Source organism: Oncorhynchus mykiss, chromosome 12 (genome assembly GCF_013265735.2).
Source record: "Oncorhynchus mykiss isolate Arlee chromosome 12, USDA_OmykA_1.1, whole genome shotgun sequence".
In the NCBI taxonomy this organism is placed as follows: Eukaryota; Metazoa; Chordata; class Actinopteri; order Salmoniformes; family Salmonidae; genus Oncorhynchus; species Oncorhynchus mykiss.
In genome coordinates, this window is record NC_048576.1 from 29,210,785 (window position 1) to 29,228,811 (window position 18,027).

General features: G+C 40.5%; 1 protein-coding gene across 5 annotated transcripts; it reads right to left on the reverse strand.

The window, feature by feature from the left end:
• Positions 1 to 218: 218 nt before the first annotated feature.
• LOC110537373 (ribose-phosphate pyrophosphokinase 1) lies at positions 219 to 16,876 on the reverse strand. 5 transcript variants are annotated; one of them, XM_021623370.2, is made up of 8 exons: positions 16,679 to 16,876; positions 16,442 to 16,570; positions 14,291 to 14,480; positions 9,909 to 10,007; positions 9,555 to 9,679; positions 9,055 to 9,228; positions 8,672 to 8,831; positions 219 to 2,399 (listed from the first exon to the last, which is right to left on the reverse strand). In XM_021623370.2, exons 2-8 carry the CDS (start codon positions 16,561 to 16,563, stop codon positions 2,307 to 2,309), a joined length of 963 nt encoding a protein of 320 aa, XP_021479045.1. In that variant the 5' UTR covers positions 16,564 to 16,570; positions 16,679 to 16,876; the 3' UTR covers positions 219 to 2,306. The 5 variants fall into 5 exon arrangements, with proteins under 5 accessions (XP_021479045.1, XP_021479046.1, XP_036793248.1 ...); XM_021623371.2 differs by having other exon boundaries at positions 14,297 to 14,480; positions 16,442 to 16,876; XM_036937353.1 differs by lacking the exons at positions 16,442 to 16,570; positions 16,679 to 16,876 and adding an exon at positions 15,485 to 15,506 and having other exon boundaries at positions 14,297 to 14,480.
• Between the last annotated feature and the right edge of the window lie 1,151 nt (positions 16,877 to 18,027).

The following is an 18,027-nucleotide window of genomic DNA, read 5'->3' on the forward strand; positions in this document are numbered from 1 at the left end:
TAGTAAAAACAGTGTTTGTGTTTGATAGCCATTATTTGATACTCCTCACCACACAAGACCAGTTGATAACGGTAGACAACCGGAGTCAGCCAACGTCCCCCCCCCCCCCCCCCCCCCCCCCCCCCCTTACAGATTGTTCCATTTTTGTGTGGTGCATCTACCCCAAAATAAATGGTTTATTACAGCAAAGGAATATAATGCATACATATAAAAACAGCAACTTTAGACTGATCTCTGCTGACTGACAAGATCCCCAATCATAGTTTCACTTTGAATTGCATAGAAAAAAAAACAAATAATGAAAACGATTCAAACTTACAGATATCATTTTATTGTTCCAAGATCATAACCCAATAAATCCATTTCAAGTATCCATGTTGTGGAGGGCAGGATCTCTCATATCATGGAAGCAATGTTAAATCCTGCACATTTTCCACGTAAGGCAACAAGGATCCTCAAATCAATCTGCAGATGTCTTTCTTAGAGTTGACTGGGTTTTAAAGGGAGTTAGTTTCAGCTCAAAAATCAGACTAATTTAAACAGTAAAAACATCATAAAGATTTGATTCTGGGGTATAACGGCCTTGCAGTGTATTGCGCTTACCAGTTATTAAAGCAGATAGTCGTGTTTGAGAGTTATATGGCTGACAACACTTTATAATCAATCAAAAAGAGAAAATATTAGGCCTTACACATACACAGGATTTTGAGCTGCGCAAGCAGTCGTTTTCTAAATGGACGAAGACTGAACTGAAGTTGAAGGGGCGCATGCTACCCCAAGCAGCGAGTGCCCGAAGGCTTCCCGAGTTTGAGCGCTGAAGTTCCTTTAATAATTTGAACTTTCCAATACCTCGCAAAACCACTTGGGTTAGTAAAGCTAAATTAATATGACAGCAACATTAGAAGCTCCATGCATTAAAGGCCTTATTGCTTGACGAATAAAATATGGCAGATGTGCACGAGACATTGAATCACATTCATTAGGTATACACGGTGTACAAAATCTTTCTATGACAGATTAGGGGGTTTCAAATTGATTCCACGGAGAGCCTAGTGTCCGCAGGTTTACGGTTTCCTTTCAATGAATCCCTAGATAACCAGGTGTGGAAAGTTCCTTGCCAATTAGTGACCTTAATTCATCAATTACAAGGGACGAGCGAAAACCAGCAGACACTTTGCCCTCATGGAATGAGTTTGACACCTGTGACATACTTGCCAGGTGAAAGCTAGTTCTTCTTGAGATCACCTGTTAAATCCACTTCAAAATCAGTGTAGCTGAAGGGGAGGACACAGGTTCATGGATTTTTAAGCCTTGAGACATGGCTTGTGTGCCATTCAGAGGGTGATTGGGCAAGACCAAAATATTTGAGTGCCTTTGAATGGGGTATGGTAGTAGGTGCCAGATGCACCGGTTTGAGTCAAGAACTGCAACGCTGCTGCGTTTTTCACACTTAGCAGCGTCCCGTGTGTATCAAGAATAGTCCACCACCTAAAGAACATCCAGCCAAACTTCACACATGGGCCAGCATCCCTGTGGAACACTTCACACCTTATACAGTCCACACCCAGACAAATTGACTGCAAAGGTGTTCCTAATGTTTTGTACAGTGTGTTCGCACAGCAAGTGATGCTTTGATTACAATTACATAAAACCATGCAACTAAATATTTAAATCATGGTATCAACATGCCAAGGCATAGAATTAAGGACACTAACGGAATTGTGAACAGCAAGCGCTTCCTAGAATATCTCATGAAAAACAAGCTTATTTAGCATAAAGACAACTGAAGACTAGCTTAACTAAAGCAAGGATGTAAACAATACACACTGCTTTATTATTGAACAACTGTGCCAAAAGCACCTTTGTCGTAAAATTAAAAATACTGTCTAGGAAATGCAAGTGGGTAGCTTCACATTTCAAGTCCCCCCAATATAAAAAAATATCAGTGACAAAAAACAAACAAGCTCATAAAACAGAACTAGCCATCTTGGAGCGTTTCTCTCAAATGGGCATCAGCAGCAATGTAAACTACAACTTTCAATCTTACAATAGACAATGCTTATATGTAACAACAACCTGGCATATTATTACACCAAGTAACTCAAATCTGCATTTGACAAGTCAAAAAGGTCAAACCTGTACATAGCCAGTGCAATAACAGAATATTGGAAAAAGTAGCCTACCCCACGGTAGGAGTATTTACTAACTACTTCCATCCCTTCTCTTGACAGGAAATTAATGAATGGGCTGTGATTGTGGTGCTCCAGACATCCCTCCTTTGGTACAGGTTCACCAGGTTCACCTTGTTACAAGGGAACATGGCTGAAGAGATACGACACAGACTCCCCGTTGTGTGTCCGGCGAATAGCCTCTGCCAAGATCATGGAGATGTCAATAACCTGAAATGAGAAAACTAATTAACAAACCAGAATCGCACTCAGACTTCTTGAATATTGCCTCACAGATAACTTCAAACCGCCAAAGATAAAACAATTGGTCAACTAAACACCAGTATGTGTGTAATATACCACTTGACTTTTCCCCCCATTTTGTTATGTTACAGCCTTACTCTAAAATGGATAGCAAATAGTCCAACTCATTAAAATCTACACACAATGCCCCATAATGACAAAGCAAAAATAGGTTGAAATTTTTGCTAAGTAAACCTGATATATCATATTTACATTAGTATTCAGACTCTTTACTCAGTACTTTGTTGAAGCACCTTTGGCAAAGATTACAGCCTCAAGTATTTTGGGGTATGACGCTACAAGCTTGGCACACCTGTATCTGGGCAGTTTCTCCCATTATTCTGTGCAGATCCTCTCAAGCTCTGTCAGGTTGGATGGGGAGCTCACAGCTATTTTCAAGTCTCTCCAGAGATGTTTGATCAGGTTCAAGCCCAGGCTACTCAAGGACATTCAGAGACTTGTCCCAAAGCCACTCCTGCGTGGCTGTGTGCTTAGGGTCGTTGTCCTATTGGAAGATGAACCTTCACCCCAGTCTGAGGTCCTGAGCACTCTGGAGTAGGTTTTCATCAAGGATCTCTGTACTTTGCTCCATTCACCTTTGCCTCGAGCCTGACTAGTCTCCCAGTCTCTGCCACTGAAAAACATCCCCACAGCATGCTGCCACCACCACGCTTCACCACAGGGATGGTGCCAGGTTTCCTCCAGACGCTTGGCATTCAGGCCAAAGAGTTCAATCTTGGTTTCATCAGACCAGAGAATCTTGTTTCTTATGGTCCGAGTGTCTTTAGGTTCCTTTTGGCAAACTCCAAGCGGGATGTCTTGTGCCTTTTACTGAGGAGTGGCTTCCGTCTGGCCACTACCATAAAGGCCTGATTGGTGGAGTGCTGCATAGATGGTTGTCCTTCTGGAAAGTGTTTGCTCTGATATGCACTGTCAACTGTGGGACCTTATATAGACAGGTGTGTGCCTTTCCAAATGATGTCCAATCAATTGAATTTACCACAGGTGGACCAATCAAGTTGTAGAAACAAAGGATGATCAATGTAAACAGGATGCACCAGAGCTCAATTTCAAATCTCATAGCAATGGGTCTGAAAACAAAATTCTGTTTCTAATTTTAATACATTTGAAAACATTTCTAAAAACCTGTTGTTTTCGCTTTGTTATTATGGGGTATTGTGTGTAGATAATTATTTCAATCCTATTTTAGAATAAGGCTGTAACGTAACAAAATGTGGAAAAAGTCAAGGGGTCGGAGTACTTTCTGAAGACACTGTAGCATAGTTTCAACACAGTAAAGAGACGAGGACAATGCAATACACAGTAAGAATTCATCAAGCAGATACTGTAGTTAAGGCAACATGCTGAGCCATGGAAATTAAGATTGACAGCCTGCTGCTTAGATAATCATTGGACATTGTTTAAAGAGGTTGCTATGGAGTGGAGGGAGGTTGGTATGTGTGCTCTGTACTGGTGTCATGTGATCTGCTATTTGTGAAAGCAAAACATTTGTCCAAAGTTCAGCCACTTTCAGTGAACTTCTTACAGCTCAGAAAATGAACTACAATTGAATTATTTTAGAAAATATTATGTTTAAATTCCCGAAGTGATCTAAACCCTGCAACAACAAGTAAAGCGTTAGGTGCTGAGGCAGGGATTCCCACCTAGGGCTGGGCGATTTAGCAAATTAATTATGTTTTAGCGCGATATTCCAAACACCTACATCACAAGAATCTCTATTTTAAAAAATTCTCATGTATAAGCGCTTAAGCCCACTTGTTCTCATGTCTATATGGTCTTGTCGCTTTCACTTCTGCGATGGTGCACATTCCTATTATCACACACACCCTTCCATGCACAACAAAGATGAAAGAAAACCACTTGTCAGAAGGTTTCAATTTACATTTGAGGTTTGGTCCAACAGAATCGGTCATTTGGACACCAAAACACATTGAGAAATTATTTTACTGTAATAGACAAGAACTTAAAAAGGGTATAATTGGAAAGGTTGTCTCTCAACTCCTCAAATTCCTCGATGAGCAGACACTGGAAAAACAGGAGTATCAATGAATATTGAGTCTGGAAAATGAATGCTCAGTTTGTCAAGTGCGGGTTACCCCTAGCAGCATTTTAGCCAGACTTATTTTCTAAAATGTGCAATGAGCATAAACAATTATATAAGGAATTGGCAACTCGTTCTCATTCTGAGAAATAAGGTAGGCACTTGAATTCAACATCTGAACAAAGTGGATAGTCTGTCATGCTGTTCAAACAGTTGGAGACTGACAGAAGGGTGTGTTAATTATTCAACTGTTCTACCTTGTTAGCAAGCAAATTGATCCAAATTAGCTAGACTTTAAATATAAAGATTAGCTGGCTACTTCCTAGCACATGGGCTTGTGCTTGAGAGATGTTTATGAGGCCCGTGTTCATTTTCTATACTGCCTGCTAAGTTGGTCATTATTAGTGAATGTGCATTGTTCTGGTTAAATTTGTAACCAAAAGCCATTTTCAGACTTGAAAGCCAGATCAGTGATTATTGGGGGGAAAAAAGCAAGTTAACCTATTTTGATAAAATAATTAAATTATTAGTAGTACTGCTGAGCTATTAGTGCTTCGAGGTCGGTACGATGATGTAAATAATCAGTTTGATTGAATGCTGTAACACAGAATAAAAAACAATTAAAGTCCCATGATGGTAGTGATTGCTTATCACTTAATTTAATCACATTAATAAAATATTTCAGTTATGTAAATTATGTTTTATTTGATGACTTTTTCCCCATTCTGAGTCATCTCATCTCTATAGAGCTACTGCCAAGAGAATTATCTTCGGTTATAGTCACAGCCGTGTATATTCCCCCTCAAGCCGATACCACGACGGCCCTCAAATAACTACACTGGATACTATGCAAACTGGAAACCACAGAGGTTGACCGATTAATTGGAATGGCCGATTAATCAAAAGAAATCAGCCAAGACCTCAGAAAAAACATTGTAGACCTCCACAAGTCTGGTTCATCCTTGGGAGCAATTTCCAAACGCCTGAAGGTACCACGTTCATCTGTACAAACAATAGTACGCAAGTATAAACACCATGGGACCACGCAGCCGTCATACTGCTCAGGAAGGAGACGCATTCTGTCTCCTAGAGATGAATGTACTTTGGTGCGAAATGTGCAAATGACTCCCAGAGTAACAGTAAAGGACCTTGTGAAGATGCTGGAGGAAACGGGTACAAAGGTATCTATATCCACAGTAAAACAAGTCCTATATCAACATAACCTGAAAGGCCGCTCAGCTAGGAAGAAGCCACTACTCCAAAACCGTCATGAAAAAAAGCCACACTACGGTTTGCAACTGCACATGGGTACAAAGATCATACGTTTTGGAGAAACGTCCTCTGGTCTGATGAAACAAATAGAACTGTTTGGCCATCATTATGTTCGGAGGGAAAAGGGGGAAGCTTGCAACCCAACCGTGAAGCACGGGGGTGGCAGGATCATGTTGTGGGGTTGCTCTGCTACAGGAGGGACTGGCACACTTCACAAAATAGATGGCATCATGAGGTAGGAAAATGATGTGGGTATATTGAAGCAACATCTCAAGACATCAGTTAAAGCTTGTTCGCAAATGGGTCTTCCAAATGGACAATGACCCCAAGCATACATCCAAAGATGTGGCAAAATGGCTTAAGGACAACAAAGTCAAGGTATTGGAGTGGCCATCACAAAGCCCTGACCTCAATCCCATAGAAAATGTGTGGGCAGAACTGAAAAAGCATGTGCGAGCAAGGAGGCCTACAAACCTGACTCAGTTACACTAGCTCTGTCAGGAGGAACAGGCCAAAATATACCCAACTTATTGTGGGAAGCTTGTGGAAGGCTAAACAATTTAAAAGGCAATACACTCAATTAGTATTTGGTAGCATGTAAACTTCTGACCCACTGGGAATGTGATGAAAGAAATAATTCTCTATTATTCTGACAATTCACATTCTTAAAATAAAGTGGTGATCCTAACTGACCTAAAACAGGGAATTTTTACTAGGATTAAAATGTCAGGAATTGTGAAAAACTGAGTTAAATGTATTTGGCTAAGGTGTATGTAAACTTTGACTTCAACTGTATATATTTGTAATAATGACAATTACAACAAAACTTAATGAACACTTATTTTAACTTAATACATCAAATCCATTTAGTCTCATATAATGAAACGTTCAATTTGGTTTAAATAATGCAAAAACTAAAAAGTGCAAAAAGTAATATAATATAATAATGCAAAAAGTAAAAGTGAAATATGTGCCATTTGAAAAAGCAAACGTTTAAGTTCCTTGCTCAGAACATATGAAAGCTTATTCCCCGTTAAGAAGTTTAGAGTTGTAGTTATTATAGGACAATTTCTCTCTATGCCATTTGTGTTTCATAGACCTTTGACTATTCGATGTTCTTATAGGCACTATAGTATTGCCAGCCTAATCTCGGGAGATGATGGGCTTGAAGTCATAAACAGCACTGTGCTTCAAGCATTGCAAAAAGCTGCTGGCAAACGGAGGAAAGTGCGGTTTGAATGGATGCATACGAGCCTTGCCGCTGCCTACCACCACCTCAGTCAGACTGCTCTATCAAATCATAGACTTAATTATAATATAATAAACACGAGCCTTGGGTCATTAATATGGTCAAATCCGTAAACTATCATTTTGAAAACAAAACGTTCATTCATGCAGTGAAATACGGAACAGTTCCGTATTTTATTGAACGGGTGGCAACCCTAGGTCTAAATATTGCTGTTACACTGCACAACCTTCAATGTTATGTCATAATTATGTAAAATTCTGGCAAATGAATTACGGTCTTTGTTAGGAAGAAATGGTCTTCACACAGTTCGCAACGAACCAAACTGCTGCATATACCCGGACTCTGCTTACAATGAACGCAAGAGAAGTGACACAATTTCAGGCAACGCATTGATTATATGCAACACAGGACAAGCTAATTAAACTAGTAATATCGTCAACCATGTGTAGTTAACTAGTGATTATGTTAAGACAGATTTTTAAAAACATTTTATATAAGATACGTTTAAATGCAAGCTAGCAACTTACCACAGCTCCTTGCTGCCTGCACTTGCATAACAGGTGGTCAGCCTGCCACGCAGTCTCCTCGTGGATTGCAATATAATTGGCCATAATCGGCATCCAAAAACGCTGATTACCGATTGTTATGAAAACTTGAAATCGGCCCGAATTATAATCGGCCATTTCGATTAATCGGTCGACACTGTCATTGATTTATTTAGAATTCAAAGCACACTTAACCAGCATGGCTACCACAGCGATACGCCACCCCATCTGGTTTGTGCTTAGTGGGACTATAATTTGTTTTTCAACAAAACAATAACCCAACACATCTCCAGGCAGTGTAAGGGCTATCTGACCAAGAAGGAGAGTGATGGAGTGCTGCATCAGATGACCTGGCCTCCACAACCTCAACCCAATTGAGATGGTTTGGAATTAGTTGGACCGCAGATTAAAGGAAAAGCAGCCAACAAGTGCTCAGCATATGTGGGAACTCCTTCAAGACTGTTGGAAAAGCATTCCAGGTGAAGCTGGTTGAGAGAATACCAAGAGTGTGCTAAGCTGTCATCAAGGCAACGGGTGGTTATTTAGAAGAATCTAAAATATTTTAACACTTTTTGGTTACGACTTGATTCCATGTGTTATTTCATAGTTTTGATGTCGTCACTATCATTCTACAATGTAGAAAATAGTCCAAATAGAGAAAAACCTTTGACTGGTACTGTATGTAGAATATTGGCCTGTTGGAAATTACAACTCCCTACTACATCACACAGTTCAAGATGGATCTGATTTATCTGTAGAGAAACTGTGCAACGTGCGCCTTGAGCTCAGAAGGAAAAAAAACAATTGAAATGGAACTCAAACAAATTGAGTCAACGTCTGTCAGTTGTTTAAAAAACAAACAAAAAATAATCTACATTTCAGTTAGTCACTGAGCACTAATTATTAGTGGGTCTTATGGTTGTGGAAGGCTTATATTTTAGCCTAGGTATAATTTCACAAGCCCTGAATTCATTAGATTATTGCTGACAGTTTGACATGCAGTGTCTTTTACCTTTAATTGTACAAAAAAATATATATTGCGAATCTCCATATCGCCCAGCCCTATTCTGACCTGTATTTTTGAACAGTGTTTCATCTTGTCCTCCTGTGGGATGGTATTCGTGACAACCACAGCCTCAAAACAGGCATTGTTAATGCGGGTGATGGCAGGGCCTGAAAAGATCCCATGGGTCAGGATAGCGTAGACCTTTGTAGCTCCAGCAGAGACGAGCCTGGATGTCCAGAAGGAAAAAAAGACAAACAAAATAGGAAACTAAAATAGATCGAATTCACCCCCTTTTGTTTGTAAACAACCTTGCTATCCAATTTATATTTTCAGAGACTGTTCCCTAAACAAATGTAATAGTTTGTCAGTATCGATTGTACATTTAAAGATTGAATATTCAGTCTCTGCTCTGTAAAGATCTATGCAGCTAAAACACAGTAGTGACTCACTTATCTGCAGCATGGCAGATGGTGCCGCAGGTGTCTGCCATGTCATCAACCAAGATGGCCACTCTGTCCTTCACGTCCCCCACCAGGACCATGCGGTCCACCTCGTTAGCCTTCTTTCGCTCTTTGTGGATGAGAGCGAAGTCCACATTCAGCCTGTCTGCTATAGAGGTGACCCTGCAAGGGGAATCCACAGATTGGTGAGGTTATGGTACTACAGATGATGTCAATTATTCCACAAAGTTACATCACATTACAATTAACATAGAATTATAAACCGGTTTCTTAATATATGATAAATTGCAAATTACAAACACATGCATTAATGACAGTATCAAAAAGATTGTTGTAATAATGGTTGTAATAATGAACGAGGTGAAAGTAACAAACACGTTAATGAATTGATCCACAATCATCCTTTCAACATGCTGATATTTCTAACAACTAAAATCTGTCCCTTTGAATTGATGAAGCATCTGTAGGCCCATTGGTACCTGCTTTACCTTTTTGCTCCTCCGGCATCAGGAGACACAATGGTGCAATTCTTCCACTCATTGATGTTCTCTTTTATCCATTTCAGCACAGCTGGCTCAGCGTAAAGATTGTCCACAGGGATATCAAAGAACCCCTACAGAGGCGTACAGAGAGCAAAATCATGATAAGATACAGGATCATTAGTCAGTGTCCTCAAACTTCCTTACTTGCAACAGCTTTTTGGAGAAAATGTAATGTGGCTCATTATAGTATGTAACACAAGTATAGTCTAATGAATAGTTTGTACATCTTACTTGTGAATCCTACACCAGTGACTGCAATATACTGATGGAATGAGACAACTAATGTGCCAGATTGCTCACCTGTATCTGCGAGGCATGCAGGTCCATGGTGATAATGTGATTGGCTCCTGACACTGACAACATGTTGGCCACCAGCTTTGCAGAGATGGGTGCCCGACTCTGTGAAGAAGAACATTGTTAACCTCTATGCTTATACAATGCCTGAAGGACCATTGAGCCGCTGTAATTCTATATTTTTTAAATATTAAAAAGGAGGAATACCCACCTCCTTTCTGAATTAGCTTTGTCAGTAGGGTTGTAAAGGGTCGGAAACTTTCCGGTAAATTTCCAGAAATTTCTCATGGGGAAGTTAAGCACTGGAATTTTGGAAATGTTGCTTAAATTCATCAAAATAATTAGCTTATAACAGTGAACCATTTGTTGTGCAGCACACAAGTTAATTCTAGGTCTTGTGGCATATTTTAGTTAAACTATCCCCAATTCAATGGAATTGTAACCCTCTGCATGCACAGTGCACTCTTCCATCACATGTACAGCTGATTCTCAAGATCTTGCACACTAATGAGATGCTATTTAGCCCACACTACTACACTGTCTGAGCCAAGGACTTACATGCTTTCTGGTCAGTTTTGATTACAATACTGGGTGGGGTGAATATATTTTATATCACATTTTTTGTTAACAAGTAAATAGTAGCCTACAGCAAAGTGTTAAAATAATTTCTAACTTGCTCATTTTTGCTAGTTAGTTTTTTCTACCATGGTTTTAGCTAGCCTGCTAACTGAAGTGTTAATTCAACTGTTTCCATACATGCTTCATTCAAAAAAATATCTTAGAAAGGAGTTGTTTAATCAAACTGCTAAACTATTTCTGTACATCGAGTTATATTATTACTTTTTTGCTCATTTTTTTCCTAATCTTTACAGGAAAATGCCACAGGCACTATCTGATTTGTGGAGACTTTTCACTGCAGCTAATGTAGAAGGAAAAGCTGTGTACGTTTGCAAATACTGAGCCAAATCATGTGAAGAATGCAACAAAGATGCAGAATCATCTGGCCATGTGCATAAAGTTCCCTCAGCTCTCACAACAAGCAACCTCTGACAAGAGTCCCTCTACTTCTATTTGAAGTGAAAATGATGAATCAGACACCGTATCAATAACAGCTCATGGTCTTCCTGGAATCAGAAGTTTTTTGGACTCAATAGAGGAACGTAGTCAGAAATGCTGATGAATGTCTTGTTCGAGCTGCGTATGCAACTGGTTCACCTCTGATGCTCACAGGCAATGTGTATTGGAAGAGATTTCTGAATGTTCTTCACCCAGCATACACCCCTCCAACCAGACATGCTTTATCTACTCATTTTCTGGATGCAGAGTTAAAGTGAAGGTCAAGCAAATCATAGAGAAAGCAGATTGTTTTGCAATCATCTCTGATGGGTGGTCAAATGTTCATGGGGAAGGAATAATTAACTACAATAATTAAATGTTTGACAGTCTCCCGGAGGGGAAGGAGTCTCTCCAAGAAATGGCCATATCACAGTCTGCCATCAAGAAGACCCTCCTGGATGATGTATTTTGGGAGAGAGTGGTAAGCAACCTGAAACCTATAGCAGTTAGCCATTGAACAGATTGAGAGAGACAATGCCATACTGTCTGATGTTCAGACTCTACTTGCAGATGTAAGAGAAGAAATCTGTACTGCCCTGCCCACTTCACTGTTGCTCCAAGCAGAGGAAACTGCAGTTCTGAGATACATCAAAAAGTGTGAAGACTTCTGCCTGAAGCCCATACACGCCGCAACGTACATGTTGGACCCCAAGTATGCTGGCAAGAGCATCCTGTCTGGTGCAAGGATCAACAAGGCCTATGGTGTCATCACTACTGTGTCTCTCCACCTTGGCCTGGATGAGGGCAAGGTTCTTGGCAGTCTGGCGAAGTACACTTCCAAGCAAGGGCTTTTGGATGGAGATGCAATATAGCAGTCGTGCCAACATATCTCATCAGCCACCTGGTGGAAGGGACTTTGTGGATCGGAGGCTCTTCCCCTGTTGCCTCCATCATCCTCCAAATCACACCAACATCAGCCGCCTCAGAGCGCAACTGGTTCTTGTTTGGGAACACACACACCAAAGCACGCACCTGGTTGACCAATACAAGGATAGAAAAATTGGTAGCCATCCAGGCAAATTTGAGCCAGATAATGAGCCATTCTCAAAAAGGTTGGAAAGTGACAGTGAAGATGAGGACTCAGAGTCTGATGTTCAAGAGTTGGACATTGAGGAGGTCCAGGGAGAAGACATGGAAGCCTCAGAGGAAGACAGTAAAAACTAAAGCTTTGGTTTTCATTTTACAGCACATTGAAAACATTTTTGGGAGATGCAATGAATCATTTGAATCATTGGGATCATTCAATATTCCCTTTCTTTTGATGTTCTGTGAAATCATCCCATGTGAAGAGTCAACTCATTTAATTAAAGTTCAATTCATAGCATTTTTTTTCTATTGGAAGGATTTAATCATTTGCAATTATGTCTACTTATGATAAACCTTTTACCTTATGTTTCTGTTTCCATATAATAATGGTAAATGTATGCAATGCAAAAAACACCTAAATGGTATTAATTTGCATATATTTCCATTAATTCCCATAGAAAGTTTCCACCTCAATATTCCCCAAAATGTGCAACCCTAGTTAGTCCATTCAACCAAAGTGGTTCGTCCAACAGGGCATTTTTGAAAAGCAGTCAAATATTTGCTGAGATCAATCAAATCACTCACCGATTGATATTGATAGTGCAGAGCAGCGGTTCCCAAACTAGGGGTTACGAGCCCCATTTGCGGTCTCCTGATATTAAAAATGGGGTCGCGGGAGAATTTCATTCCCACTGTGAATTGCTAGGCCCGCTACGCTATGAAACCACACACTATTGCAGAGACGTTCATGTCACAGGACGCAATTGATATAGTGAAAACAATGTGTTGGGAGGCAGAGGTGCAGAAACTCACATCAATACCTTTGTCAGATAACACTGTTAAACTAAGAATTAATGCTATTGCTAGCAATCAAAAGAAAACTGACTGAATGACAAACTCCCCAGCTTATGCTCTCCAAATGGACATTAGCTGTGAGGGCCGAGATGCCCATGTACTGACTTTTGTTCGCTACACACGTCAGGGAATGCTATTTACCAGGACCGATTGCTCGGTCTCACGATTCAAGAGCATAAAACGGCAGAGGAGATGTTCAGTGTGCTGCGTGGCCATATTGACGAAAAACAAATTCCATGGGCTCAAACGGTGGACTTTTGCACAGATGGGGCTCAATCTATGGCGGGGCAGGGCAAGCCTCTGCACTCTAGTTATGAATGTCTCCCTCTCCCATATGGATATACTGAGAGCAACTGGCGGCAAAAGAGCTGAGCACAGAACACTGAGATAAATTGCAGCAGGTAACTTTGATTGTAAACTACATCCACTGCACACACCTGTTTGCAAAACTATGTGGAAATATGGGATCAGAGCATGACAATGTTCAATTTCACACCAAGGCGTGGCAGTTATCGAGAGGGAGTGTTGGAAAGATTTTTTCGCATTGAGAGATGAACTGCTGTCATGTAACAGACATATTTGGGAAACTGAACGCAAGCACGGAGGGGAAATACAAAAACATTTTACAGATGAGTGAATCAGTGGATTCAGAGGATAGAATTCTTATTGGAGAGTCTTTCCAAAGTGAACCATGACACCTTTCCTCAGCTGTGCATGTTTCTAACAGAAAACAGAATCAGTAAGTGTCCCACACTTGGAAGAGCACTTTCTGACCTACTTCCCAATCCTGACTCAGTTGACATGCCGGTAAGTGAAATCAAACAGCTGATCAAGCAGTCATGTGACCGAATGCTGCAGACAACGGAGGCGTTTTTGTTCCCGACTCAAAGGGAATAACCTGCAGTCTCCCTCTAAGCACTACAACTCACGGTACCCTTCGCCAGCTCATATCTGTGTGAAGCTGGATTCAGTGATCTTGTCTGCATTAAAACCAAATATAGATCCAGGTTGGATGTGACAGCAGAGTTTAGGTGCGCACTTTTGACCACACACCCTGACGCGACATGCACACCCATCTCATTAGTGGCAGTGAGAAGAGACATCAGACTAATTTGCAAATGACTGTCATAGCCCCATATTAAAAGTATGTGATAAGTTGAGAAGACAATCAGAAATAGTATTAGAATGTTTTTCAATTGACTGCCATTGCCCCAAATAAAATTAAAAGTTAACATTGGCAGTTAATTACAACAACAAAAATGTCCACATGGTTGGGTCCGTGAGAATTTTTAGACATCAAAATGGGGTCGTGGGCCAAAAAAAGTTTGGGAACCCCTGGTGTAGTGTGTTAGTGCTGTGAATAAAGAACAAACGATTTAAGTTTCCCTCACCCCCACCTTGTCCTTCTTGTCTTGTCTTGCATATGGGAAACAGGGGATGACAGCCGTGACTCGTGAGGCAGAGGCAATCTTACAGGCATTGATCATGATGAGGAGCTCCATTAAGTTATCGTTAATCTCACCACAACCACTCTGGACAATGTAGACATCCTCTCCTCTGACACTCTCCCCAATCTCCACGCTGCAGGAGTAAATCATGTGGTGTCAGACAGTACATGGTGACAGGCCCATAACAGGTAGAGAACAATAAGATCATAGAATCATGGGCTTCCAGGTCAATGGATACAACGCAACGAATGAATGTTCTGTATATTCACAGTTATACATTTCTGCACTACCAACTAATCTGTGATCTAACATTATACCGACAACATAACTTGAAAAAGAAACAGAGGATATTGAAGAACCCTATGGATGTCAACACTCAGGATGAGGGCTATTATTACAAACCTCCAGATAAACAATATTCTTAAGCTTTTCACATGTCAAAGGCACCTGCTACTTATACCCTGCAACAAGCAAGCAAGTCCCATGTCTACTGTCAAACAGGATCATTTTACAACACTAGTAAAAACACAGTACAACTCAGAAGTACTAATATGGTTATATGAAAATAATTTAAATTAGTTTGATAAGACTGAACTCCTGTGATGGATGGAAAATAATTTGTTGCAACTGAGTACATCGCCTACCAACTTCACCTACTGCTAGAGGGTCAGTGTGAGTGCTAGCATCAAAAGGTTGTAGAGTAATACAATTAGAAGCTTTTAGCCTGACAAATTGGCTAGAAGTCAATTAAGTAAAAAAAGATTCCCACTACTTGGAGGATGTAAAATTAGCTAGCCAAATGCCGCTTTCAAAACAACTGGGACCTCGGAAATCTACGACTTCAGAGCATTCAAGACAACTGGAACTCGGAAAACTGGGGGGAAAATCGTTTAAAGGTCATTCAAATCGGAAACTCTGGCCTCTTGCCGTGTTCAAAACTGGGAACTCTGATATCTCAGACTTCAGTGCGTTCAACACTGGGAACTCGGAAAAAAACGATTTTAACGTTCATCCAACTCGGAAACTATTTGCAGAGCTCTGCATTTCCGACACGAAGATCACTGACGTCATGATTTGACCTCGTATTTTTCTGAGTTTACAGTTGTTTTGAACGTGGCATCTTTCTAGAGTTCCTACATTCCGTCCTGAAGTACAAGTTCACAGTTGTCTTGAAACACCAACAGTCAACCTGAATAAAGGTGATGATGCCATGATCTCGTGCAGCGTTCAAGTAGTAGTCGGAACAACAACAAAAAAACTCGGAAATGTCAGACGTGCCAACTGGCTGTAATTATACACGTGCTGCGAACTGCAAGTTAACAAACCATACATTTCTGAGTTCCGAATAGCACGTGAACGCGGCATCCATGCAGAAGTAGCGCATACTATTCACACGTGAGGGACAATTAATGGTATGTGATTCACTGTGAATGGTTTAATGGGAGAAGGTTAACTAGCCCGCTCTGCTTGCTAGGCATTTATACATGTAAAGGGCCACGAAGGGGTTTCCACTAGATAGCAGCCACAACGTCAAAATCGGCTATATCGTAAAAATGACATCGTAAAATGTTAACATTTGCCGTTTGGTCTTAATGTAAGGTTAGGCATAACGTTAAGTTTAGTTTTGAAATCACATTTGATTATGTATTTTAGAAATAGGCGGGGTTTGACATTGTGGCAACAAGTGACGATCCCATGAAAGGTCATTGAAATGACATCCCACGACTACAATCCAAACGGTTTTTGGGAGTTGAAGTTCGAGGCCTCCTTCCCTTACCCGGTCTCATTTGATGGTAAATCTAAAATTGCCAACACAACTAGTTAACTAGATACAAACCTGTACCAGTAGAAGATGCCAACCGCCGTTAAACTCCAAATCACGGTTTGTGGTAAACTAATCTTAGCTACTATAGCTAGCAACAACGACCACTCACTCGCACTTTCAATTGGCCATGTGGGCTAACTTTAAACTCACCGTTATCTAACGTTGGCAAACAATTACTACAAAATTCACACATTTGTCAAAAATAACTAACGTTTGCTTGCAATATAACTGGTATTCGGTCAAATCTCAATTGCTTAAACACAACCTACCATGTCTCCTGATTGCTGAATTTTTTAGTCACAACCTTCCCCAGTTCAAGTCCCAGGCGGTCCGCAATTTTCTGGCCAAGGTCCGGATGAGAGCTGCCGCTGAATATCTTTATGTTAGGCATTTTGGACCTACGAGGGATACAATTGAAGTAGCCAAACACCCGTAATTACATAAATACACGGCTAACATGAAAAAACATACATAAATGCTAGCTAGATTATCTTTAGCTAACCCACCAACAGCCAAGGAGGAGCGCCTGGGATGGTGAATGATATTTTTTTGTCTATAGGTTGGCTGGGTTACTCTTACTATACGGTGCCCAAATTGATGACGGGGAAAGCTTGTGTGGTGAGAACTCGATCGGTTGAAATACGATAGGAGCGTTTACTTCTGAGAGCGCTCCGTAAACCACGCCCCAGTGGACAGAGCTAAGCATGTTGCACCGGGACACGTTTTATAGCCTGTAATTTTGCTATGGGTCCGCGGTGGTTCTGTGTAGACTAGTTATGCTAGTATATTTTAGACCAATGTATTGCAGTTCATTTCGTTTCTGACTTAAGTAAAATATATTTGAGTAGTAGTCCTAAATAGGGAAACAACGAGTCCCAAACAGTTCGCAACAGAACATACCAGAGGGGGCATCGTTTACTACCAAAATTATTGGGATCATTTGGTTACAACCTGTGTTTGGAATACATTAGAAATACAAATAAAGATGTAATTAAATTTGCTTTGAAATGACGGGCCTGGCTGAGAATAACATTCCGTGTTCTGCCTGAGTGTGGCGCTGTTAACAATTTTTTAAAGTCCATAATTAACCTATACTCTGCATCCATTGTCTTACATACTACTGCAACAACTTGTCAGTTATTTGCCCTTTTATAGAATACCCTTTTTTGTATCTTTACTAATGACTCAAAGTTGTGTCAGCATTAACATTGGCTGCATATCCATTGTCCTTCTCCCTAAGTGTGGACTTGCACATTTCTTCTCATCTCAGGGATTTAATAATGGTATAAAGTATCTCAAGCCAATACTTACACCTGTCCAATGCTTGGATATCCACGAGGAGAAGGATAGACAATTGATATGCAGCCATTGACTTCATGTGGCTTCATCAACAGATGGACTGGACTGTGTCCCAAATGGCACCCTATTCCCTATACATAGTGCACACATTTTTTTTCAAGGGCCATAGGGCTGTGGTCAAACGGAGTGCATTATACAGGGAAAAGGATGCCCATTGGGATGCATTGAACCTGTTGAGCCCGACCCTACCTATAGTAAACCATTTCTCCATCCCATTCCCCCAATTAAGCAAATGAGGGGGAGAGGCTGCTACTATAAGTGATGTAGTAAATTACTTTTCCTGTCAATGACTTTGATTGATAAAATTCCATTATTGTGTTCGTGTGTGTCCCTTTTGAAGGTTTAATAAAACATTCTGTTAGAGCTGATATAGACATATGTATAAAAGACAGAACATTCAGAGCACCGTGTGTGTAAATATATGAATGTATATGTTGAAATATTAGGTACGTACCTTTTCTGATTTATATTTACCTGATTGAGATATATTCCTTTT

Excerpts from the sequence above, each read along its gene's own strand:
- LOC110537373 (XM_021623370.2), bottom strand. The coding sequence starts at position 16,563 with ATGCCTAACATAAAGATATTCAGCGGCAGCTCTCATCCGGACCTTGGC. Across the intron at positions 10,008-14,290 it reads ACAAGAAGGACAAGGTGGGG|AGTCGGGCACCCATCTCTGC; the intron begins GTGAGGGAAACT and ends TCTTCTTCACAG. Across the intron at positions 8,832-9,054 it reads ATCTGCCATGCTGCAGATAA|GCTCGTCTCTGCTGGAGCTA; the intron begins GTGAGTCACTAC and ends CTGGACATCCAG.